At 40.7% G+C, this 27,365-nt stretch overlaps 1 protein-coding gene across 6 annotated transcripts in view; it reads left to right on the top strand.

Moving 5' to 3' along the window:
* Positions 1-27,365, top strand: part of CARM1 (coactivator associated arginine methyltransferase 1) — a 127,496-nt gene that overhangs the window by 41,350 nt on the left and 58,781 nt on the right. For all 6 annotated transcript variants that reach the window (XM_044419304.1, XM_044419305.1, XM_044419308.1 and 3 more), the window contains exon 6: positions 131-308. In XM_044419304.1, coding sequence (XP_044275239.1) covers positions 131-308 — 178 coding nt within the window. The remainder of the gene's footprint in view (positions 1-130; positions 309-27,365) is intronic.

Here is a 27,365-nt window from a genome sequence, read left to right on the forward strand (position 1 = left end):
CTTAAATATGTGTCTTGCTACACTTAGTGTCCAACCCTTTCTGGCCAGTGGATTTTTTAAGGACCAACTAGATAGGCAATTTTAAGGACCAACGAGATGGACTTTCTAACCTTTTCTCCTTTCTGGTCAGGTTTTAGTGAAGAGTAACAACCTCACTGACCGGATTGTGGTCATTCCTGGGAAAGTGGAGGAGGTCTCACTTCCAGAGCAGGTGGACATCATTATCTCTGAGCCAATGGGTTATATGCTTTTCAATGAACGAATGCTGGAGAGTTACCTGCATGCTAAGAAGTATTTAAAGCCCAGTGGTAAGTGACTAATGCTTGTGACAGTGGTATAGTGGGGGTAGAGAAGGCAAAGAGACTTCCTTCAGAGCTGTTTCTAGCACCCTAAGGCATGCTAAGTGGTGGATTTTGGCTGCTTAAAGTAGGATAGCATTTTTATATATGTATTGTAACTATTATTTGCATAATCCTTCAAAATTAGTCTTGTGCACAAACACAATACAGGTCTCGATCATCATTATGTAATTTTTTTAAATTTCCATTCATGTTAGGTCATAATTTACAGAATTATATATTTAAAACTTCATTTTTTCCTAAGATTTGGTTTTACCCTTTTCTTACCTTACATCCTTGTGGACACTGTTAAATGAATCATTGTGACTACATAGCATATATTTCCATTCCCTAAATGTAGGTAACTCCAGTGCATAATTTGTAGTGTCTTAGCTGCTTTCAGTAGATTCCACTCTAACTCATACTGTTAGAGTGGATTGTTTGGGGTAGTATCATTAATGGTTACCCACTCCTCCTTCCTTACCAGCTCCTGGAATGACTAGATCTTGGGCAATTACATACAGATCATATTTGCATTTGTAGCTCCACATTTCCAGCATGTATCAGATCTCACATTTGGATCCATACTATTCATCTTTCTGAGGGGTCAGATATAGCTCTATGTCAGGAATGCAGTTTGGGGATGGGAATCTGTTGTGGCTTGTATACTTTGCAGAAAGAAACCACTGGCATTCTCAAAAGTTTGTGGACTTGATTTTAGGTCAGCTTGCTTCCTGACCAAGAAGTCCAGCAAGTGCAAGAGAGCCCACTTCCATCCTGGTCTTTGCATCCTTAGTCAAATACCTCCCATAGATAATTTACAGTGACTTTCCCTTATATTGATGGCCTATGATCCTGCTGTTCCTTGAGTGCACATATGGTGAGACAGAAGCTAGAAGCCCTTTGGGGAACTACTTTGGAGATAATTTGTATTCTAATCTAGTCTGTCTGCTTCTTAGTAAACTATTCCTCAGCATCTCAGCTATTTAATTTTTCAGTTCTGGCACCTGCAGCCAACTGGACTGTTTCAGATTCAGTTTTACTATAAGTTCATCTTTGTGGTCTCTCTGCATCACACACATGGGCTCTGTGCCTGGGAGGGTCCTGTTATTGGATAGTAACTCCCTAGGTAGGCATTTTGGCAGGAGCCCTGCCGCCTTCCACAAGTGGTATATAAAGACTGGTCATCCACCATTTTTCTTCAGTTCATTTTCAACCACAATCAGTGCCTCTGATTCATTCCTCCCTAGCTCTTCTCACAATCTAGATCTCTACTTTTACCTCAGACTTACATCACAAAACTTGCCCTTTCTTTCAATTTTCAACTTTTTAGAACTTTTATCTTATCCCATCTTACAATTAAAAAAAAAACTATCCATTTTACCTCATACTCTATAACTTACCATTAATGTTCTTTCCTCATACAGCTGCCTTACCTACCCCCACACCTTTACTCTCTCCCACCCTTCTTCTGCCCCCCCCCCCATGGCATTCATGACTGTGTTCTGAATGTGTGTATACCGTGGCACCAAGCAAGATGCCCTCAACTGATCAGCATTCACTACCTGGGGGAAGGCTACAGGTAGATTCTTGCCTGCATTGCCAGGCTTTTACTAAGTGGGCAAGAAAGAACTGAGCAGGCTGTCTATGCCATAAAATGTGGATGAGAGCCTTGCAGGCAGCAGATATGGTCATGCCAGGCCCATCAACATGGTGGCCAGTTCCGACTGCTCACCCTTTTTCAGCAGCTGCTGGGTCTGCACCACCTGAACAGATGAAATCTGCTTGGAAAGCCATGGAAAAAAGGCCCAAACATGGACTCAAAATGGGGACTGACAGCAGCTCGAAAATTGTGGGGGAAAAGTTGCAGAAAATCCTAAGAAGGCTTGCTGCCTTCCCCCGCACTAGACCAATGTCCAGTCCACTCCAGTGTGCATCTGGTGGAACCTGTACCAGTTACATTGCCAGTCCCGCCACCTCTACCAACAGCACTGGCCTCTGGATTGATGATTTGCCTGGAACACCACACACTCATTCTTGGAAGGTGAGGTACAAGGCTCACTTCCAATGACTGTGACTCTGTCCCCAACTAATGTGAGTGCCACTCCCCAGATTTCCATTTGAGCTGATTTCACCAGCCATTTCCAGGGGTTCAAGCTGATGATCTGGTGGAACACCCATGCCTGCTTGGAAGAGAGAAGCCCACTGGATGCCACTGACAGCTCCATAGCACTTCTGGGGAACCGAGGTCAAGGGAAATACCTTACCAGTACTGGAATCCCTCCTTGTTCCTGCAGGAAGATCCATGGCCCGCTACACTGTCCGCCCCAGTGTCAGTGCATCCGTCATGCTCCAGGCATCCATCTCCTGCCACTCAGCAGCTACCAACATGTCAACCTCCACTGCTGCATGCACCATCCTCACCATCTGGTCATTCCTCATCATCTGGAGCTTGTGATAATAACACAAGGTCTGGGATCTCCCTCTGAGGACTTGGGAAGATTCTCTGAGCAAGTTCTCCAGATGGCAACATCACTCAAGTTGGAAATGGAGCAGCTAGCCAAACCATCAGTTGACCTTATATACAATATCATCTGGATGGAGGACTCTGTGTCAGTATTCAGTTCATTCTTACCTACCCTTCTCAGTGCTATGAAGGTCTCCTGGCACTTCCTCAGCAGTGGCCAACATTGCAACACTTAGTCTATACCAAGTTGAGGAGGGGAACATCCCTTTTCTTCTGCATCATCTTTGTCTTAACTCAGAGACTGTAGAGTCAGCCCAAGGACATTCTCAGAGAGAACATTTGGTTCCTGTGGACCATGAAGGATGCCAGATAGACTTGCTGACCAGGAAAAAAAATGCAGTGATTGGGCTTGGACTTCGTATTTCCAATTACAAAGCAACACTGGGGTGCTACCAAGTGTTTCTGTGGGAAAAGATGGGGACCTTAGCACAGATTCTCCCAGAACAGCATTGAGAACTTGCTAGAATTCTCCAGTCAGAAGCCCTGAGGCTATCTAAACAACAGATCAACACTTTGCTGCATCACTTGGACTGTGATGTGAGAGCACTGACTGGTAGCATGGCAATTTGCTGCCTATCCTGTTCGGTGCCTACAAACATCCAGTCTCTAAATTACCTTTGTTAGTTTAGTTCACGAATCATCTGTCTTAGTCCAAAAGTCAAGGCCATGATGTGTGTGTCCCGACTGCCAAGTCAAGTAGGAATGTGTAAAGAATGTTTGGGAAATGTGCCAGTAAATATAGATTTTTATTAGCCTTCAAGAAAGCAAGAAACAGCAAGGTTTGTTGTCTGAAAGCAGGCTCAGTCTGATCTAATTTTAATCGTGGCTAGGAAGCAGCACAGCTGACGAATTAAGTCTGCATGTTTTTTTCATGGAACATATTCTCTGGCGAAGGCATGGACTCCTCCTTCCCTCCAAAGGGTGAATTTCCTCTGCCTCTGGCTCCTGCTCTTGAGTAACCCCAGGGGTCCTGGCTGCTCTTCCAATGGAGGCCAGTCATCCACATTCTCTATCTGTGTGTCTGGTGGTGGCTCTGGCCCACTGCAGTGACTTTCCTCATCTGAGGCATCCTCCAGGTAGAACAAGGTATTATTCCCTTCTCCATGATCACCTCCTCCACAACTTGGGGGACCATGTTTCCCAGGGTATTGCTGGTGGTATTGGTGAATTAATCTAGGAGTGTGTACAATGGAGGTATCTTCCCATGATTGCTCCTCTGGACCATATCCCTCCTAATCTACAAGATACTGTAGACAGCCACAGTATCAGTATTGAGAGTCCAGTATTTCTTCAACCTTGTATTCTTTCTCCCTGTCTATTAGTACCAGAGGAGATGGAGCTTCAGGATCACAGTCTGGATGGGTGGGTTTGATGGAACACTGGATGAACTCGGAGGGAGGCAGGTCACTCTAAACAATAAGCTAGTGGATTGATTTGTGCAGTAATAGGGTAAGGTCCAATAAATCCAGCTTTGTTTGATAAGGTGATGGTGTGTGGAGAACCAGATGTGGTCAACCACCTTAAGACCGGATCCAGCTTGTCTCTTAGCATCTTGTATGTCTGTTTTGCAAGCCCAGGTTGCTCCTTCAGAAGGGTCTGAGCAGCCTGAAATTCTTGCAATCATTGATCAGCAGCTGAGACAGATGATGGCTCAGCTTTTTGGAAAACAAGGATGGCAAATAAGGCAAAAAATGAGGCTTGCTGGGTGGAGGCATGGGGGGGAATAGTTGTATGCAAATTCAGCAAGTGGTGTTAAGTCTGCCCAGTTATCCTGCTGATCATTTGTATAGCAAATATATATTTTTCCAAAGTGGCACTGGTGCTTTCAGTCTGACCATCTTGACTGTGGGTGGTATGCTGAGGACAAATGAGCTTTACCTCTCGCTGCTGCAGTAAGTTGTGCCAAAATGAGTGCTAAATTGTGAGACTCTGGAAGACCATCAAGAAGAAAAACTTGTCTTACAAACAACTGTGTCGTGATTTTTGAAGTAGGGACACCAGGACATGTGATGAAGTGGTACCATCTTACTGAATAGGTCTCCCACCACCAAAATGATAGTCTGTCCTTTTGTCTGAGGTAAGTATGTAATCAAGTCCATAGAGACCATTTTCCATGGTCCATTGGGGGTCAGCAATGGGTATAATAGACTCACAAGTTTATTGGGGGGATTCTTTGCATGACAGCAGATTGGGCAGGTCTTTGTGTAGTGTTCTGCATCCACATGGTTGCAAAGCCACCAAAACTGACAGGTTATCTAATGAAGGGTTTTATGAAGTCCTGCTGGTCTGTTAGCATGGCATAAGAAGAGAACCTCTAGCTGATAGTGTCCTGGGGGTATGTAAATATGATCTCTGTGAAGCAAAAGTCCATCTTGCAAGGTATATACTGAATGTCCTGCATCCCCCACCCCCGGTGCTAAGAACTTGATGGCGAATATATGCAAAAGCATTTTGGGTTTTATACTCTTGAAGCTGGTCGAGAAAGGGCTGGGGTGCATGGATAGCAGTGAACTGCTCTGGATGTAAGATGGTTGCATGAAGGCCCTCCTTTGTAGAATCAGTGCACTCTGATTTTCTGGATCAACCTGATGGCTCTGCGAATGGGGAATGTAGGTCACCTTAAAAATGATCTGTCCAAAAAACAAAGACCACCAAATCTGTCTTTAGTTAAACTTTTGTGTAGTCTGGAGAAATTCCAAATTGTGATGGTCCATGTGGACTTCAACAAGAGGTATAATTCCTTCTAATAGGTACCACCAAGTCTCAAAGGCGACCTTGATTGCTAGGAGTTCTTTATCCCAGATGGTATAATTTTGCTTTAACAAAGTCAGCTTTCTGGAAAAATAGGCACAGTGTGTTCATAATAGCTGTAGTGTGTTTAGAATGCTGTGTTCCATTCATCTCCTATTCAGATCCAGACCAAATTACATGCCCTCCTGGTGATCCAACTTGAGGGATGCCTTAACTGTTCTACGTCATTCCAGAAGTTCAGAAATGATTGACAGGGGGGATTGGTTATGGGTAGTAATCTGGTTGAGGGCCCAGTAGTCATAACAAAGGTGAGCTTTCCCACATTTCTTCTTAACAAAGAGCACAGGAGCCAGGGCTGGAGAAGTTGATGGGCATATGAAACCGTGCTGGAGATTCTTCTTCAGGAAATCCTGTAAAGCTGGAAGGTCTGGCTCTGAATTTGACCAGTTGGAATGGCAGTGCCATGGTTTAATTTGATGGCACAATCATAAGGGCATTGTGGGGGAAGTTGATCTGCTTCTTTTTTATCAAATACATCTTGAAAGTCTTGATACTTTTTTGGTAGAAGGGTCGAGGATTGTTCAATGATGGAGCCACATTCCCTGGCTTATCTCAACAGGGGTTTTTTGGGTTTTTTTGGCAGTAATCTGAAGTAAATAGCATTTCCCTTCTAGACCAAGAGATCCTCAGATCATGAAGTGTGAGCTAGGACATTCCAAGGACCATAGAAAAATGTGACCCACTGCACTGACTCTCCTCATCTGAGGAATCCTCCTCCAGATAGGACATGACACTGCCATGTGTGGCTCAGAGCATTTGCTCTCCCACAGGAAACATGGGCCCAGATCAAAGAGATGCCTTTTGATGGCTAGGGCCTCTTCAGTGCCTGAATCAATGAAAAGTTGGACAATGTACAAAAGGCAAAGGCCATGGTAAGGAAGCTGGGTTTTATACCTTGGCTCCAGGAGCATGTTAGTGGCCATGGGACCCATCCTATTACCCTAGCAGGAATCAGCTGTATTTGTCTCACCCAAGATGACCGCCCACTCAGCTATGTCAGGATGTCTCCCCTTGTATCCAGGAGTCTTCCGAAAAATGGCTGCATGTTGAGAGGCAATGCCACAGACTACCAACCAGAACCAGTCCCTCGCCATCAGAACCTATATGGATTGCCATATTTTGTTACTGCCATTTAACAAAATTTCTTCCCCAATGGGAAGATATAACATGGTGAAGATGGGTATTCTCCATCATTGAATTTGGGTACTACACTGAATTTGTATCCCTTCCACCATATGGACTACTTCCCTGTCAACCACTTTAGAAAGAAAGGTAGCTCAGCTTTGAGCTGAGGGAGCAATTCAGTCTGTCCCAAATACTCCTGATATTTCACTATCCTGAATAAGGATGACGACCTCTGTCCAGTTTTAGATATTAGAAGCATGAACTTTTATATTCCACATAAGAAGTTCCGCATGATTTCTGTATAGACTTGCTAAGGAAAGGGGACTGGTTCACCTCAATAGATTTAAAGGACACATATTTTCAGATTTCTGTCCTCTTATTATGGTTCCATATTGGCATCGAAAGTTAGGAATTCTATTCCCTTTGGTCTTACTACCACTCTGAGAGTATTCAAAAAATATATGGTGATAATCTGTTTACACCTCCGGGTGTGAGGGATTAGGATATCCCTGTACTTGAACAACTGGCTACTGACTGCCTTGTCCAAATCAGAACTAAGGGATTTGATTCACATTACTTGTTCCCTGCTAAAAAAATTAGAATTGTGTATTAATGACAAAAAATCTATACTTTCTCCTTCATAGTCTGTCCCTCTACACTGGTGCAAGACAGGATTCAGTGGCCTCCTGGACAAATCTTCTTTGGGACAGAGCAGTAACCCTGTCAGGACTAGCTTTTTGCCTCCAAATGGAAACCATGTCTACAGCACTGCAGTGGCTCTTGCAGCTAATGACAGCTACCGTTTTGATTGTACAACATGCTTGCCTGGAATGGGACACTCTTTTACATGTTCCCTCCATTTCCATTAATTACAAAAGTAATAACCAAATTCTGGACGGACCATACAGATTTCATCCTAGTGACATGGTTCACAGCCCTCCTCCTGTCCAACCAGAACTTCAAAAGGCTACCAATGAAATCAGACATAATATCTTGAAATGGAGGACTTGTCCTCCATCTGGACATTGAGATCCTACAACCAGCAGCATGGAGGATCATGGAGTAGATAACAGAACTCCCATACAAACCGAAATCCAGCAAATCCTCGATGTGGCACTCAAACCAAACACCAGGCAGTCTTACAAAATACAATGGAGAAAATTCAAACAGTTTTCAAAACAAGGGTTTGCGTCAACCAAGTCCTCCTCCTATCAGATCTTCACCTTCTTGCCTGGCCTCCATATTAGAGACTTGAAACCGCCCTGTATTAGGAAATAATTAGCAGCAATATGCTCCTTCCACATATGCTCCTTCTATACCCTCTTGCCAGATGGTTCCTGAAAGGACTGCAAAACCTTATACCTCCAACCTGATCAATTGTGCTGGGATGGAACCTTTCAGTAGTTTTGCAAGCCTTGACAAAGCCACCGTTTGAATCCTTAGCTACCATCAACACCTGCCTAGTCTCCTAACTAGTCTCCTGAAAAGTGGCATTGCTTGTGGCCATCCCATCAGCTCATCAGGCTAGTGAATTGTGCACTCTCTGGATTGATCCTCTGTTCCTCATCTTTCATAAGGATAAGGCATTGCTCCAACTGGACACTCTTTCCTTCCAAAAATAGCCTCTAGCTTCCACTTGGATCAGGACATGACCCTACCAGCTTTCTTCCTGACACCATCTGGACTGATAGAAACAGCAGAACACACACTGGATGTTTGAAGAGCCCTAGCCTTTAACCACTCTCGCATGGAACCAATCCACAAAACAAAAATTGTTTCATGTGAAGAAAAATTCATGTGAAGAAAAACCCCATAATGCCATAAAGACTAGCTCACTGGATTGTTTGGGACCTAGTTCAATCCATCATTTGTTCAGCTGGACTTGATGTCTGAGCCAGACAAGACTGCACTTTTAGATAGGTGATTCTGTCAGTAGTCCTCCGATGGCAACACCACCCCACCTCCATTCTAGGGTAAGCTTGCTAATCGCCCGTATGTGTGATGCACAGAGACCACGAAGAAGAAAGTAAGGTTGCTTACCTCTAACCAGCGTTCTTCGAGTGATCATCTGTGCATTTATACAATCAACCCACCAACCCACCATTGGTATTCAATACAATAAAATAATAACTACGATACTATTTGTAACAGCTTGTCCTCATTCACAGCTTATCCTCTGCATCATGCCATAATGATGCAGAGAGGCCAGAAATGGCCATCCTTTCTCTGGTTCCAAGGCCCACGCAGCCATCTCACGAGAACTGGAGAAAATGATGGGAGCCCCATCTTTATATACTACTCAGGGAAGGAGGGGGCGGGGCTCCCATCAAAGTGCCTAGCTAGGTGATCTCTGTTTATCTGACAACATACCCCATGCAGGTGCAGAGCCCATATGTGTGAATGCACAGATGACCACTCGAAGAATGTTGGTTACAGGTAAGAAATCTTACTTTCTGCTATAGTTGTACATCTGTCTTTCCTTATGATATCTTGAAACCTCATAATATTAGTATTTTTAAACAAACCTCTCTTTACAGTTCAAAATCTTCCAAAAAAATTAATGAGGCCAATGAGAAGATAGTGGGGGATAGTATATTTCAGGGGTGGTAGCAGTGCAAACTGTTCTGGTTCTAAGCCAGACTCCCCCCCCCCCTTCACATGTATGCACTTCACTTCTATTGGCTCAAGCTCATGTCCTGACAGACACTCCTGTGGCTGTTTGAGGATTAGAGAATGATGGCTCCTCAGTATAGCAGCTTCATTGGAAGTTGCTTCTGTTCCTCTTTTGTTGGTCCCAAGCAGAATCGCACATTAATGCATGTTGGCCACTATATGAAATAAACTCGGAGAGCCACATGTGGCTGGTAAGCCACAGTTTGGCTACTCCTAATATATTCCTTTGCTCATTCCAGCTAATTATAACCACTTTAATAAGCATATACCCAGTTTTAGGTATCTTTGTAAACTTCCCCTATAGCAGTGATGGTGAACCTTTGAGAGCCCGAGTGGCCAAACTGCAACCAAAAACCCACTTATTTATCGCAAAGTGCCAACACTGCAATAAAACCTGAACACTGAGGTCTTAGTTTAGAAAAAACAACTCACAGCCAATCCAAGCAAATATCCTTGGCAGTGCACTGACCGGCCATGTGAACGCTTGGACGAGTCGCAGCTAATAAGTCACGGCTCATGACATCACCTGGCACCGCTACTCCTTTCCGAGCATGCGCATGGCCCCTATGTGCGCTGTTAACCGATGCTCGGCTGCTGGGGCGATGCTGGGGTGACTTGGCTCACGTGGCGACAGAGAGGGCTCTGTGTGCCCACTGCGGCACATGTGCCATAGGTTTGTCACCACTGCCCTATAACATACCAGGAAAGGACAAAGACTAACCTGTCTTGCAAATTCTTGACTCACATACCGCATTATTATTTTTGTGTAACCATACATTAACATTGTTTTTTACTATGGGTACAGTATAATATAATGTTTGGGGCTTGTAAGTCCTCTTTTATGATGTATTTTATGCCCAGCTGGTTGTTCAAGGACATTCCAAATAAAAGCTGTTTTTGGCATACTTTTAGCTTTTCTATTTTAGTTTGTTTTTCCCTTTTAGTTGTACATCATAAAAGTAAAATTATCATTTTAATGGTTGCTAGTTTATCCAGTCATGGAACTTTAAGTTTAGACTATGTTTTAAATACATTTGTACAATTTTATATTTCACTCTCCATTTTGGCCAGTTAATTTGAAGTTATTCAGATAGATCTACTGCCAGATAATCCATTTTGCTCTTATTAATTTTGTGGCCAGAAATTTCTTTGTATCTTAGTTAACCAGAATTGACTTTTCAGGATTTTAAACATTCAGTAATATATCCTCCTCATAGAATCTTCTGTAGTGTTTTCTTTTTCTGACTGGAAATGAACTGATTGTTATAGGTTTTTCTATTTGCTAAATATTTTTTGCTAAAAATATGCTTATAGAGCAACCATGTCTGGTCCCCTTGCCTAAGGCTATACATTAAATATTAAAATACTGTTGTTACCCTGAATAATGTTTACAAATTCATTATTAAAACCAAAAAGCAAATAAAGCTTGGAAAAAATCCTTTCTTTCAGCCTATCATGTGCTTTCTCTGCATCTAGAAAAATAAAGGATGCTACTATTTCTCTTCATTATGGCATTCCAGTACATAAAGAACCCTTGTTGTATTATCTGTCAATAAGATTTTGGGAAGAATCCTGCCTGTTCAAGATGAACCTTTGCTACTAAAGTGTTCATTTTAGAATTCAGTATGGCCATAAAAAGCTATATAAAATTTCTCAGCGTGCCAGACTACTTGACTTCTTCTTCCTTTGATTCTCCTTGGCTGTTTGCTAAGATTTTCCTTTCTTCAATTAACATTGTGCCTTTTTGCCACCTTTCTTGCTCACCTCTTAGGTAATTAGCTAATTGCCTTATTGGATTTTTCAAAATTAATTGTAAGGATCTTTCTGCTTGTCTTCTACCTATTGTTACCTATTTTATTTTTGCAGCTCTTCAAACACTTTAGAATTCAAAATCCCCTTACATCAGTTCTCTAATTTTTTTATGCTAGTAGTTCCTATAACTTTGTATTTCTTGGCTTCTTTTTAAAAGGCTTCTATACTTATCAGTAGGGACTGCAGGTGGCGCAGTGGTTTAAACCACTGTGCTGCTGGGCTGGTTGATCGAAAGGTTGCCAGTTCGAATCTGCACAACGGAGTGAGTTCCCATTGCTCCGTCCCAGCTCCTGCCAGCCTTGCAGTTCGAAAGCATGCAAATGCAAGTAGATAAAAAGGTACCACTTCGGTGGGCAGGTAACAGTGTTCCGTGCAATTCGGTGTTTAGTCATGCTGGCCACATGACCATGGAGACTGTCTGTGGTAAATGCTGGCTCCCTTGGCTAGGAAACGGAGATGAGCACTGTTCTCTAGAGTCAGGCATGACTGGACGTAACGTCAAGGGGAAACCTTTACCTATAGTTATCTGTACTTATACTGTCTGCTCAAATAGATCTACCTCTCCATTTTAATTTACTTAAAAACATTCTTGTAATGACCCTTTATACAAAATTATACAGCTTATTAATGACCTGTTGTAGGTTGCTTTCCTAATTACACTTACATGAAATTTACATTTTTCACAGCAGTTGTACACTAGGTACAACTTTAAGCAGACCACTACAACCTCAAGATTTTTTAATAGCTTTATTCAATTTTATTTTTTTACAAATAAGCAAAACAATGCAATCAACACAATAACAATTGTGACTAAACATCACTGATCAAACAACACATCCACTGGCTCCCGATTGAAGTCCGGGCCCAATTCAAGGTGTTGGTTATGACCTATAAAGCCCTCAACGGCTTGGGCCCTGGGTATCTAAAGGAACGCCTGCGTCTATATATGCCCTCCCGCCCCTTGAGATCAGCAACACATGCCCTTCTCCGGGAACCCTCTGTGAATGATATTAGGAGGGTGAGTACCCAGAGGAGGGCTTTCTCTGCGATGGTGCCCCATTTATGGAATGCGCTCCCCAGAGAGGTCCGCCTGGCGCCGTCGTTATTTGTTTTTCGGTGCCAGGCTAAGACCTTTTTATTTAAAACTTACTTTAATTGTTAATTTATTATGTAGGTTTTTTAAAAAAAAATTAAGCTGAGATGCACCGGGTTTTAATATTTTTATTGTATAAATTTTTATATGCTTTTGTTTGTTTTTGTTGTGAGCCGCCCTGAGGCTTTGTTGCGATGGGGGCGGCATAGAAATGTTTTAAATAAATAAATAATAAAACATCAGTGCTGCCTCCACCAGGACCAACAATTCTAGTTACTTAATGTAGGATCACTTCTTCATTCAGGTTGCCCCACTTCCCCTCCAGAACTGCATTGACTCTTGTCCTTTCCTTTTATTAAAATATATTCAATAAAAGGTTTCCAAATATTTTCAAATTTATTTTCACTTATCAGACCTTTTTTCCATTTAATATCACAAGTTAACTTATAATTAATAGCTATGTTCCAGACTTCTTTATACCAGTCAACTATATGATAATGCACCTTTTGTTTTCTAATTCCTTGCTATTATTAATCTTAATTGCTGTTAATTAGTCATGAATGTTTAGTATTTTGTTCCATTTGTTATCTAAATAATAACGCTAATTCAGGCTCAACTTCAATATTTTACCAATTTCTTTAAAAACCCTTTCCCAAAACTCATTTATATATTTACACTTCTACAACATATGAAAATATGTACCCACTTCTTGGTTGCATCTCCCAACACACATTCATGTAATTAAATTTAACCAGAGTTAAGTACCATTTCCAATCCAGTTTATACAAATTCTCTTTAATTCTTATCGACAGATGTTAAAATTCTTTTATCCCACATGTTATTCCTTTCTTCAGCACTAATATTTCTTTTTAGATCTATTTCCCAAGACTCTTTAAGAGGATCATATTGCTCCTCCTCTTCTGATAATATATGGTAAATTTTACTTATCATTCCTCTCAGCCACATATTATCTTGTTTTTCTTTTTGTAAAATTATTTCTTTAGATTTAGTATATTCCCTGCATTTACCATTTTTCTTCAACCAATTTTAGTCCAGTAATCTAACTGAACTATATTATACCAATTTACTTTACACTGTCTCAGTGTTGCTTTTTCTCTAGCCAATCTTTCAACCTAATAAACATGTTTACTCTTCAGTACTTCCTTCAAACTATTCCTCAGATTTGCTGGGAGTCTTTCTAATTTCATAATTGGATATAATGGTGAAATTGATGGGATAAACCTATCTCTATATTTATTCCAAATTCTGACCATATTCTTTAAAAAAGTGCTTCCTATCTTTTTAATAACATTCTTATTACCTTGTTGAAGAAAAATATTTAATAAGGATCCCTCTACATCAGGGGTGGGCAATTAATTTTCCTATGGAGCCACATGAGAAACTTTGGCAGTTGTTAAGGGCCGGACCAATACACTTACAGCTCTGCTCAATATATATCTCTATAAAAACAGTAAATGAAACATTACAATGATACAGTGAAAATGTGGAGCACAGAACAACACTATTTAATGAATATTCACAAAAACATTAACATTAATATTAACAATACACGAAAATAAATTCAATTCAATTTAGCAGATCCTTCAAAATAAAAGCAGTGCAGTTGTATTGCTTGCATCTATATTACGATGATATATATTTGCATTGACTTTTAATTTGCCAGTGACTTCATGCGGGCCAGTCAGGGTCAGTCATCAGGCCGGATGTGGCCCATGGGCCGTACAATGCCCAGGTCTGCTCTACATCTTGATATTCTAATTTACCCCATATTATCTTATCTGACTGTAGAATAATATCTTGTATATGACTTATTTGATTAGCTATATAATAAAATTTCACATTGGGAATACCTAAACCCTCTGTTCTCTGGGGTGTATGCTTTCTTTTATAAATGAATCCTTGCTTTTTTATCCGTATTACAAAATTTATTCATCATATTTTGCCATTCTTTCACATCTTTCTCTGTTAACTTAATTGGTAACATCATAAGCAAGAAATTAATTTTAGATAAAATCTTCATTTTGAATGCTGCTATATGATAGACCAGTTGCAAAATACATCTATTTTCCATCTTTTAACTTCTTTATAATCACATTTAACTTCAAGACCCATATTTACCACAGGATACTTTGTCACTTCTATCAAACCTATATCTGTGTTATGCTCTCTTGACAACAAATCATTAGACACAAATGTATAGAGCCAGTGTGGTGCAGTGGTTAAGAGCACGGGACTGGGACTCAGGCGATCTGGGTTCTAGTCCCCGCTCGGCCATGGAGCCAGCTGGGTGACTTTGGGCCAGTCACAGACTCTCAGCCCAACCTACCTCACAGGGTGGTTGTTGTGGGGTTGTGGGGATGGAGGAGGAGAATGATGTAAGCTGCCTTGAGCCCTTTGTAGGAAAAAGGCAGGATATAAATCAATCAATCAATCAATCAATAATATATCTTCAGATAAGTCTTATGAACCAAAGAGTGAAATGTATGCCTTTTTTCATTGACCTTTAACTCTCTCCATACATCTTTCAAATCAGCTTTGTTTACCATTTTAGTCAACATTGTAGTACTGTATCTTCTTTATAGGGTTTGATTTATCTTTCACTTTATCCATTACTATATTTAAATCCCCAGGCATTATTACAAATCCCTTTGTAATTTCTTCCAACTCTTTGAACACTTTTTTTGGGGGGGAGGGGAATCATCTGAAAAAAACCATCTGATTTGCATTTGGTGAGTAAACATTACTGTATAATTCTCTTCTCCTGACTCTCTCTGTATTATCAAAAATCTACCTTTTTCATCTTTTAAATTTTATTTATTTTAAATTCAGCTTTTTTAGATATAATTGCTATACTCCTTGACTTAGAACTCCCATATGCTTTCTCATAAATGTTTGATCATGATACCCTCAGCTCATTAACCCCCTCTTTTCTTTGGTGTGTCTCTTGCAAAAATACAATATCTGCTTTATCATTAAAGATTTTTTTCCTTTTAGTTACATTCCTCAAGACTTTAACATTCAAAGATAACACTCTTACAATTCTAACCATTTCAAACTTAAAACACACATCCTTTCTGGTCCTTTGTGCACACCCACAAATATACTTAAACAAAAAAATCTAAAAAAAAAAAATACCTTAACCCAACCCCCAAAAACCCCACCCTTACATAGAAAACTACCTCCCCCCCTTTCCTCCCAAAACATTACCATTCTAGGTACCTTCTTCACCTTTGCAGAAAAGTGGGGAGGGAGAAACCACCGGCCCACTGAACTTCAAATATCCACTACCCAATGCCTCTATACCCCTATTATCTTAACCTGTCATCTAGATATTTTCATTTTTCAAAAATTATTTGAATCCTCAATACTATCTTTCCCATATATTTAACATATTCAAAATTCCTCATATCATATTTAGCTTATTCATACTTAATATTCTACCCTGTAATAACTTGTATCTTACTTATGAACCAATACTTATCTTTTAATCTTATATAATAAACCTTACCATAATTTTCCCCAAACATAAAGTAAGATATAAGTTGTCTTCTGCCTCCTAATATTCTAATTTGGAGAGGGAGACCCTCCCACTGCCCCTTGCCCCTTCTCTTTTTCATCCTGGAAAGAGGCAGTTTTTGAATTGCTGCAAGAGCTGCTCCTCCATTGTTGAGAGCCAAGATTTAAGAAACTCCACCAACTGCTCCATGATCCATCTTCTCAATTTCTTTCCACTGCTCTTCACCTATCAGGCCCTATTCATGTGCCAGCTATAAACCTTGTTCCAGCAATTCAACTCTATGATATTTTCCATTATGCCAGACTCTTATCCTGGGTATCCCCAAGCATATTTAATAACATTCTTCAACAAAATATCCTTGAATGCTTGCAACAAACGCCTGAATGAAGTACTCTGGAAACATAGATCTTGAAACATCGGAATGGGTGCCTCTTTAAAATTTAGCTGTCCCGTGTTTTCTCTCAACCTTTTCATTCTCTCAACCGCTCCTTCTCATATTATTTAGAAAATCTCATTGGTACATCTCAGGGACTTAATCTAGCTCAGCATTAGGAGCCCACACGATGTATTCTCTCTATATCATCACCTTCCCATTTTTCATCTGGCATTATTTATTTATTTATTTATTAATTAAAACATTTTTATGCCGCCCCATTCACCGAAGCCTTGGGGCGGCTTACAACATAGTTCTTTAAACCATGCATTAGTTCTTTAAACCATGCAAGCTCATCACTCCTGAGTTGCTTTTCTTCCATTGATGATTGTTCTGGTATATTTCTTAATCATAAATTCCTTCTGTGATCTCTGTCCTTCAAATCAATCACCTTCTCCAGTTCCATTATTCTTTCAGAATGGACAACTACGTATATCCAATTTATTAGCTTTAGCCAATACCTCTGTTTCTTCAAATTTTTTCTCCAGGACCTTCAATTGATTCATCAAGTTTGTAAAAGTATTCTCATTTCCAGTTTTTATCTGTTTAATATCCTCTTTTAACTGCTTTCTCATCTGTTTCATTTCCTAAAAATTATCTTTTTTCCATTCCTTCATACTTGCATCCAAGATTTTGAAGGGTTTTGTGTTCTGCCATGGCTTCTGAGGCTCCCTCATTTTTTTTCTTCACTCTGTACATGTTAATCAACAAACCCTAGTTAGGCTCTGATCCAATGGTCTTCCTGTTTCCTGTATCCAGCCAGAGTGAGTTTTTTGTTGTGGTTATCTTTGGGGCATCAACGATATAGAACCCACAAATCATTATTCAAATAATTCTTTGCTTATTCTTTAAGCTTTATTGTACCAGATTAAATATCAATTCAGTATTCTTCCAGCAGATGGAGCTCTGTATCAAATCTGCTGATCAAATTCACAGATGATACTAAAATGGGGGCGGTGGCTACAATTGAGGAGCAGGTACTCTGGATCCAAAAGGATCTGAACAGACTATGAAAGTGGGCTAGGGACAACAGGATGGTGTTTAGTGCAGAAAGTGCAAGGTCTTGCACTTGGGGCATAGAAATGGGTGTCGTAAGTACAGGTCAGTGGACAAGAGGCTGGAGAGCAGCACTTGTGAAAGGGATCTTGGGGTTCTGATTGACTGCAGGCTAAACATGAGCCAACAATTTGTCTTAGTGGTCAAGAGGGCAAACACCACCCTTGGATGCATAGCCAGAAGTGTGGCTTCTAGATTGAGAGAGTTATTACTGCCACTCTGTACGGGTCTGGTGTGCCCACAGCTGGAGTACTGTGTTCAATTGGTATATACCTCACTACAAGAGGGATATAGCAAGCGAAGGGTCACTAGGCTGGTGGCTGGTTTGCAGGGTAAGCCATATGTGGAGAGAATAAGGGAAGTGGGTCTTTTCAGCCTTGAGAGGAGAGTCAGAGGGGACCTGTTAGCAATATACATGTATGTGAGGGGGTGCCACACAGAGGTGGGTCATGACTGGTTTTCCCCTGCAGTGGAGGGCAGGACACGTTCCAATGGAGCAAAGCTCAGGGAACCAAGACTGAAGGTGGATGCCAGGAAGTACTTCCTGATGGTTAGGACCCCTAGGGTATGGATTGGGCTTCCATGGAAGATGGTTGAATCCCCATTGGTGAGGGTTTTCAAGGATAGGCTGGACATGCACATGGTAGGCATGTCTTGAATGGAACTGACTGGAGCCAGGGGTCAGACTAGATGGCCCAGGAGGTCCTTTCTGATTCACTCTGTTTCTATGCATCGTTATCCAGCTACTGGGTTTTATTCCACCAAGTTAGAACCATTATACATCCTTCATACAGCAGAAGGAGCTCTCAATGGGTTTTTTTTTTAATGTTTACTTCTGTCCAGATACAACTCTCAGATGATACTTAGGAATGTAAACAATCTTCTTTGTTCATAGCTTTTCAGTTGTCTGTGTAAGTCTTTATGTTTCACTTATTTTAAAATTCAGTTCCACTGAACACTTTAATCAATTGAAAATTAAACTTTCACTTTCTCAAAAATTGCAAGCTGGTCCCATTAGTATTGTTTACTGCATCATCTTATACTGGAACTGTGCTGAATCCAGTTAAGTTTAACTGCTGAAATTTTAAATTAAATTAAATTAACTATAAGTTTCAAAACTTTTTCCTCAAGTGTTTTCCAGCATAATCTCTGTCTTAGTCCAACACAGTCACTCCCCCCCACCACACACACACACACACACACACACACACACACACACTGAGGCTTTTTTGATGAGAGTTTATAAATTGAATTTATTCACAGTCTATAAAACAATACCTTCTTATTCAACTCATCTCTGGCAGTACTCTCCTTCTCCTTCAGAGCGCATCTACAATCATCTGCTATCTCCAGGTTTTTAACAATGTCCTTTTGCAGCCGTTGACCGGCCCATCCCCAACCTCAAGATTTCTTTCTTCGTCACTGCTAGCTCAGACACTGTCACAATTTGAATATTTTGCCACAGTGTGCATTGTTTTGCACTTGTTTACCCTGAACTGCATTTGTCATTTTGATGGCCATCCTGCCAGGGTTGAGAGATTCTTTTGGTGTACTTCACAATCCTCTTTGTTTTAATTGCCCTAAATTTGTTGTCATCAGCAAACTAGGTCATTTTCTTGCTCACTCCTAATTCTAGATCATGTACAACTAAGCTGAAAAGTATTGGCCCTAGTGCAGATGATTGTGAAATCCCTCTGTAGCCCTTGGAAGAATTTGCCACTTGTTCCTGCTGTCTTTTCTCTTCTTTGACCCTCTTATTCCATTACTGCTATGATTGCTATCTCTGACAAGAGAAATTTTGTCGAAAGCCTTTTGGAAGTGCAAGTCAGGAAGATGCACCAGGTCACTCCTGTCTACATGCTTGTTGGCACTTTTAAAGAACTAGGAAATCTTAACACAGAAAGGACCTACCTTTGTGGAAGTCATGTAGATTCTGTCCCAGCTGGACTTGACCTTCTGTTTGCTTACTAATTCCATCTTTAATAATGCCTTCAACCTATTTACCTGAAATAGAAGTTAAGCGAACCACGTTATAATTTTCCAAATCCCAATTGGATTTTTTTTTTAAGTGATGTTACCCTGGCCATTCTCCAGTCCTTTGGTACAGAGCCTGATTTTAGGGACATGTGACATATTTTTGCAAGAAGGCCAGCAATTTCATATTTGAGTGCTTTAAAAGAATGTTGGTATGCATACTGTCTCGGCTGGTAATTCATTAATTTTCAGTTTCTCAGTAAGATTGAAAACTTCATTTTTGCCACTCCTATCTTCCTTAGTTTCCCTTCCTGATAATATCAGTTCAGGAACAGGATTCTGTCTTAATTGCTGGCCTTGATGTTGTTCACTATGCTCCTCTGATTGATTGATTGATTGATTGATTGATTGATTCTGCCTGCCTGCCTGCCTGCCTGCCTTTTATAATCTGCTCGCATTTCCCTTGTGCAAGCTTACCTTTGGGCAAAACTTCCATTTTCTGAAGAATGCTGTCTTCTCTCTAATAGCTTCTGGTAAACCATGCTGGTGACTTCTTGAACTTAGTCTTGACTTTCCTAACCTTTGATATATATTCTGAGCATCTTTTATTGTGGTACTTTGTCATGGTCTCTGTGCATCACACATATGGGTGCTGCGCCTGCGCAGTGTCTAGTTCGGAAGATTCTCTAGATTAGCCTAGGACTTTCTGCAGAGGCCACCCCCCCTTCCTGTATATAAAAGATGGGCTCCCCCATTTTGACAGTTCACTTTTGACTGCCATTTGCCAGTGCATTGGGATCGCTAGCATTCTTTGTCTTCCTCGATCTTTGTCAATAGTATTCAAACTTTTCTCTATTTCTTCATACCCCTTCATTTCTTTACATATCCATGATCTACAACCTAACCTTAATCCTTCAATCCCCTCCTCTCCCCTCCCCTCCCCTCCCCTCCCCTCCCAAAACCTCTCTATTCCTCATAAAAATAGATATTTATATATAAAAACTTATCGTGATCTTTCTATTTCTCCTTCTGTTTGCTTCTTCTTTTGCTTCTCTCCTGATGTCACTCAGCAAACTGGCCTTCCAGAAGTGTGCAGGTTTTGGAGTCAAAATGCCATCCTCGGATGGCCACTCTCTATGCCTCTTTTGCCTTGGGGAGGAACACCGGGTAGATAAGTGCAAACACTGCTGGACGTTTACTAAACAGGTACATAGAAATAGAGCCAGCAGGTCCAGATGAAAATGTGGAATCGGGTATTGGGCGAAATGAGAAATGTGACCAAGGAAGGAGATCATTCTGCTTTGACCTCAAAGGAGACCTCGAGGAAACACACTCCCGCAGATACCTCCAAGAAAACCAATCCCCCTGCTGTTCAGGGAGAACCAGAGGTACTGAGAAAAAGGAAGGAGGAACTTAAACATATCTGTTCCAAGCCTTCAGAACCAAAGAAAAAGGCCAAAAAGACCAAAGGTCATACCAAGCATTCCAAATGTCACCATTCTGGTCAAGAAGAGAGATGATCTCCATCCAAAGGGACAGTTACCATGATGCCTTCGGAAGCAACATCTCCTGTCCAATGTGATCCTGTCAGTCCCGACATCACCGATCCAGCATTACCCTATAGTGGAGGCTCGCCTACTCTGATGCCTCCTGAGCACAGCCCACAGATGGAGACAACTGCCCTGGGTTTGTTTTCAGATGTTTTCAAATAAGGGAGTCTCCAAATCCTCCCCAAGAGAAATCTACACCCCTCCAACAGGAGCCAGATGCTATACCACCAACCCTGCGTCTCTCCTATGGTCCGCCTTCTGTTCATCCATCCCCAGTGTCATCTCACTGATTGATTCCAGCAATGGATCCCCTCCAACACCCATACCATGGAGAACCCTTCTGGTATCCACCTTCAAAACGCTATTACCATGACTACCTGTGGGAACCAATATCAGATCCTCGAAGATATGGCTAACTGCCTCCACCTACAGCAACACACTCCCGCTGGACCCTGCTGAGACCCATTTCCCAGCAAGAGGGTAAAACTTGTACATCTCATTGGGAATGGCATGACAGACCCCCTTATCATCTTCTGGCACCGACTCTACCAACATAGACTATGCGGACTCTGACACCTCTGAGCTTGACCAATCCTGTCTTGACTTCCCCAGATGATGTGATCTTGGCTCAGGGTGAGGGATCTCCAGGAGAGAGCTTGGGGCAGTGCTCGGAACAGGTCCTCCGAATGGTGAAGTCTATTCCAGTCCAACAGTCAACTGAACAGGCTGAGGATATAGTCTATAACTTGATCCGTTCAGAGGACTCTGTTCCGATAGCCATTCCATTTATATCTGCTCTAGCAAAGGCTATGAAGTACCCTCAATCACTCTCATCCAACATCATGTCATCTTGAGGGAATGTATAGAGTCCAGGAGCAAGACATTTCCTTTTTGCTCCATCATCCTTGCCCGTACTCCATGATTGTGGAGTCAACACAAGACAAGCACCAGCGCAACCACACCGATGGACAGGGAAGGGCGACACCTTGATGTGATGGCGTGCTGCACTAACCAGTTTTACAGCATTGGCCACTTATGAGTTTGGAGACTGCTTGAACCATCACGCACCCACTTGGCAATCTTGCACATCTGATCGATGGGTGCTCTCCATCATTAAGGATAGCTACAAAATTGAGTTTTGAAACCCTACCACCTCTCGGGCAGTCAACACAACCGCTCCATCTCCTGTTTTTATGGAAAAGATCTCTACCTTGCTAGCAAAGGGGGGTATTCGCCCAGTGCATCGATCCAAGTTCAATCAAGGTTCTATTCTCGATACTTTATGGTACCAAAAAAAAGATGGTGGCCAGCAGCCCATATTGGACTTAAGAGGAGTAAACTTGATACATCAACCATAACAAAATTCCATATGGTTTCTCTTCAATCTATAATGCTGCTACTAAGGGATGGAGACTGGTTCGCCTCCATAGAGTCGAAAGACGCTTATTTTCATATTGCCATACATCCTAACTACCGGCACTTCCTATGCTTTAAAATCACAACAGAAGCCTATGAATTCATGGTGCTGCCATTAGGATTGCCCATTGCTCTGAGAGTATTCACTAAATGTATGGCATCTGTGCCCATTTGAGGCTCTTGCTCCCTGGCCAGGGTAGTCCATTTGCGTAGAAACACTTGTACATGTTCTTCCTCTCCAAATGTCTCTGTTGTGTGCAACTTCTGTTTCTGTACCTCTTTGACTGGCTAACATGTTTCACCATATTCTCATGGCCTCTTTCCTCCTCTTCTACATCTAGACAATCAAAAGCTTTTCATCTTCAGCACCTAGGGATGATTTAACATGAACTGGAAGTTTCCCAGCTTCTGTCATCTTTCTCGCAAGGTTGTTTGGCAGCTGGTGTTTTCCACTTTTTATGATTTATCCCAATGATTTGGTTCTGTTTTGGTTTAAGTGGGCCTCAGCCCTCTTGAATAGACTCAGCTTGTCCCCTAGCACAAAACCATCTAGGTGGCAGGTAATATCCACAAGCTTTGTCCCAGGCAGGCAGTTAGTTAACCATGCAGTCTGCATACCCCTCACAAATCCAGTGTGCACGCGTGCGCGCTCTCTCCCTCTCCCTCTCCCTCTCCCTCTCCCTCTCTCTGTGTGTGTAATGATCAGATTTCACAATCCCCCCTCCCTGTAGGCTAATCCTCAGCATGAGATGTTTTTTGTTTAATTTTTGAGGAATGGGTTCCTTATAAGGGGATCATTTTCCTCTTCCTCGGAATACTGCCCTCCTTCTTCATGACCTCCTTTTCTATGACAGCAAAGGAGCTGTCACCAATAGATGGGATACCACTGTTTGGTCCCTGAGAGTCTCATCTACAAATATCTATGCCTGTGTTAGCTTCTCCAGGTCAGTAACCTTGGCTTCAAAAATACATACTTGTTCCTTGGGAGTCAGGTGCTCACTGCACTTCAGTCCAACTGGCAGATAGTCATGCACTTTGCACTCAGTGCAGAACTCTGGATAGCACCCATATACCTGCTGGCTTCTGCTTTCATAACTGGGTAATAGTTATCCACAAGGATGTCCCTGTCTAATACACAGATGTTTTTGGAAACACTGAATTTATCTTTAAGATTTATATATAGTACTGTCTATATTTGTTCACACTATTTTAGCAAAAAGCAACTAACATGTAAAAATAAATCCCCCTTTCTCTGAAATCCCCCTATTAAATCTTTGATTTGATATGGATTCCCTCTGCTATCACCTGTACTTGATTTTGCTTGTTCTGCAATTATTGTACCTTTAAATCCAGTTTTACCTCTGCTACCTTGTTAGCCATCAGTCTTTGCAGTGCCTGTTCTTTAAGATCTGCTTGATTTGTCAAAAAGTTTTGCATCTGTTCTGTTTGTACAAATCTCTGTTTTCATTCTCTCAATGTACTTTCAAGCTTATTTGTTGATTTCTTTATCTTGTTAATTGTACTAGATTCTATAGCATGCAGTTTCATGTCAAATGCATTAAATTCAGCAGCAAAAGCTTTTTCTAAAAAAATTGCTTGATGATACAGATCTTCGTTCTGTCACTTCTTTCTAAAATACAGTGGGGTTGAGTCCATGGAAGGTCACAGTGCAATTAGAAACATAGATACAGAATGAGTCAGAAGGGGTCTCCCAGGCCATCTAGTCTGCCCCCACCCCCGACTGGAGTGCCGGCTCCACTCACGACATGCCCACCATAAGCATGTCTAGCCTATCCTTGAACACCCTCACCAATGGGGCCTAAACCAACTCCCGTGGAAGCCCATTCCATACCCTTGGGGTCCTTACTGTCAGGAAGTACTTCCTGGCATCCAAATTGAACCTTGGTTCCTTGAGCTTGACTCCATTGGAGCACGTCCTGCCCTCCTGTGCAGGGGAGAACAGGTCTCTACCCACCTCCATGTGACATCCCCTCACATACCTATATGTTGCCAACAGATCCCCTCAGAGTCTCCTCTTCTCCAGGCTGAAGAGACCCAGTTCCCTCAGTCTCACCACATATGGCTTTCCTTGCAATCCGGCCACCATCCTTGTGGCCCTATGCTGCACTGACTAACCTGGCTATATTCTTCCTCTAATGAGAGGCTCGGAACTGAACACAATACTTCAGTTGCGAGCACACCAGAGTTTTATAGAGTGGTAGTAATACCTCTCTGGATCTAGAAGCCACACTTTTGGCTATGCAACCAAGGGTGGCATTGTGTGGCTGCCAACCTCCCTTCTCTAGGGTTCCTAGATCTCTCACTTTTCTGAGCCTTTCCATTGCTTTTCCTACAGTGGATGTAAGGCTAACTGGTCTCTAATTCCCATGTTCCTTCTACTACCCTTTTTGAAAATTGGGACCATTGACGCCACCCTCCAGTCCTCTGGAACTTCACCCGTTCTCCACAAGGCCTCAAAAATGGAGGCCAGTGGGTGTGAGAGAACCCCCGCCAACTCCCAGAATACTCTCAGGTGTAACCCATCAGGGCCCAGTGTCTTTGTAACATCCAGTGCCCTGCGGATCTCCTTGACTTCTAGGGGGATGACTCTAATCTGTGCCCCTAAGTCCCTGGCCTCATCTAATCTCCCATGAGGATCCCATGTGGGTTTAAAAGAGGTCGACAAATGTCAGATGTGGCAAGGAGAGCTTTAAATATTAACTATGATATTGAGAAGCAAAATATAAAGGCAAGCATACTAGCATTAGATATATTTAAAGTCTTTGACTGTGTGGAATGGCCAAAAATGAAGATCTTGGTAAAGAAGATGGGATTTGGAGTAAAGTTTAAGAAAGTAATAAATCAATTATATTCAGAAAATATGGCAAAAATAATTGTAAATGATGGGTTGTCCTTTATCCCTAATATTATTTGCTTTAATGATGGAAATATTGGCAAATGCAGTTAGGAATGATACACAGATAGAAGGAATTGAGGAGTACATCAGAAAATCAAAATTAATTTATTTGCAGATGACACATTGTTAACATTTCAAGACCCCATAAATACTATAGAGATAATATATTTACATTTAAAGGAATTTGGGAAATACAGTGGATTGCAAGTTAATTGGGGGAAAAATCGAAATGATGTTATATAATCATAATAGTGTAGAATTGGATATATTAAAAGAAAAATATAAATTAAACATAATAGATAATATTAGATATTTAGGAATTGGTATCTCAAAAGATAGCCAAGAATTAAAAAAGAAAAATTATGAAAAGTTAAAGGAGGATATGAAAGATAAAATAGGAAAATATGAAAAGGTAAAATTATCATGGTTTGGAAGAATAGCAGTAACAAAAATGAAAATTCTGCCAAAGATTAATTTTTTGTTTTGGATGATCCCAATCAGGTTTTATGATCAAGAATTAAAGGAAATGCAGAAATTATTGGAGGTCTATTGTAATAGAGGGAAAAGAGCAAGAATAAGTAAAGCACTATGGTGTGAATCACAAAAAAAGGAGGGCTGGGCATTCCAGATGTTAAAAAGTATTGGGTTGCAAACCAATTAAAGATAATTCCAGATATTATAGCCCAAAATAAAGAATATGGAGTGATAGTGAATTAAAATAATTAAGGGCAATAGGCAATCATTTAGAGTCATATTGGTTTAAAAAGGATATTAAAAAGATTATTAAGAGAATTCAAAATCCCTTTTTTAAAAATATAAAGCATTTTTGGAAGTATGGGAAAAATGGAGGCAACAGTTAATCCCGGGAATTTCTCTGTTAACACCAGTGGTAAAAATGGAGAAATTCCCAAAAATAGAATTAAAGGATTGGATTAATATATTTAAAAATAACCATATATATAAATGGGATGATTGGAAAAATAAGATAAAAATATAATACAATTAAGGCATATATTGCCAGAGGTCAAAGTAAATTGGTTAACTTTAATTCAATTAGAAAAATGGATAAAGATGGAGAACAAATTTAAAGAGGAAGAAAGACAACAAAATTTGAAATGTTTATAAAAGAATATGAGACTGGGGAAGAATACACAAGTAAAGGAAGAATTGCCAAAATGTACAGGATATTAATGGAGTTAGGGGATCAGACAAAAAGTTTAAAATCAATTTGGGAAATGAATGTAGGTGAGATAAAAGACAAGGATTAGAAGAATATTTGGAATAGAAGAGTATATAAGAATATGTCAGTTAGAATTAAAGAGCATGGATACAAGGTGATATGGAGATGGTATTTAACACAAGTCAAGTTAAATCAAATTGATGATAAATACTCTTATATATGTTGGAGATGTCCTAAAGAGATCGGAACTTATAAACATATGTGGTGGGATTGTGAAAATATACAAAAGATTTGGAATGTGGTATTTAAGGAAATTGGAAAAATTTTAGATATAGATTTAGAAATGTCACCGAGAATGGTGTTATTACTGTTGATAGAAAAGATATAAATGAAGCTAAGAAAGAATTGATTGTACGTATGGTAATGGCAATTAGACTAGTGATAGTGAAATATTGAGAACAGAATTGGGTTTTGCAAAGGCATGAATGGTATAATGAAATATGGAATATGGTAATTAATGATAAACTGACAACAGAAAAAGTTAAAAAGGGTTAGTGAAAGCAAATGTATATAATGAAATTTGGGAAGATTTTGTAAAAGCAGTACTGATAGAAGGCAAAGGCTGTAAACCCAATCAGGATTATATTAATTTCTGGAGGGGATATGGGTATAATTGAAGTATATTATATATTGTTAATTGTTATAGTATGTGTATGATGGTAGTATTGGTCGCCGGGGTGGTGGGTGCACTCTTTCATTTATTCTTTTTTAATTATTGTGTTCTTGTTATGTTTTATTATTGTTGTGATTGTATTTATGGTTTTTTCTGTCTAAAAAAATAAAAGTGGGGGGAAGACAAAAAAAAAAATCTCCCATACAGATCTCCCCCATCCTGCTTTGGGGAGAACACAGAGGCAAAATA

The sequence above is a fragment of the Varanus komodoensis genome, unplaced genomic scaffold (assembly GCF_004798865.1).
Source record: "Varanus komodoensis strain SLA01 unplaced genomic scaffold, ASM479886v1 scaffold101, whole genome shotgun sequence".
Lineage (NCBI taxonomy): Eukaryota > Metazoa > Chordata > Lepidosauria > Squamata > Varanidae > Varanus > Varanus komodoensis.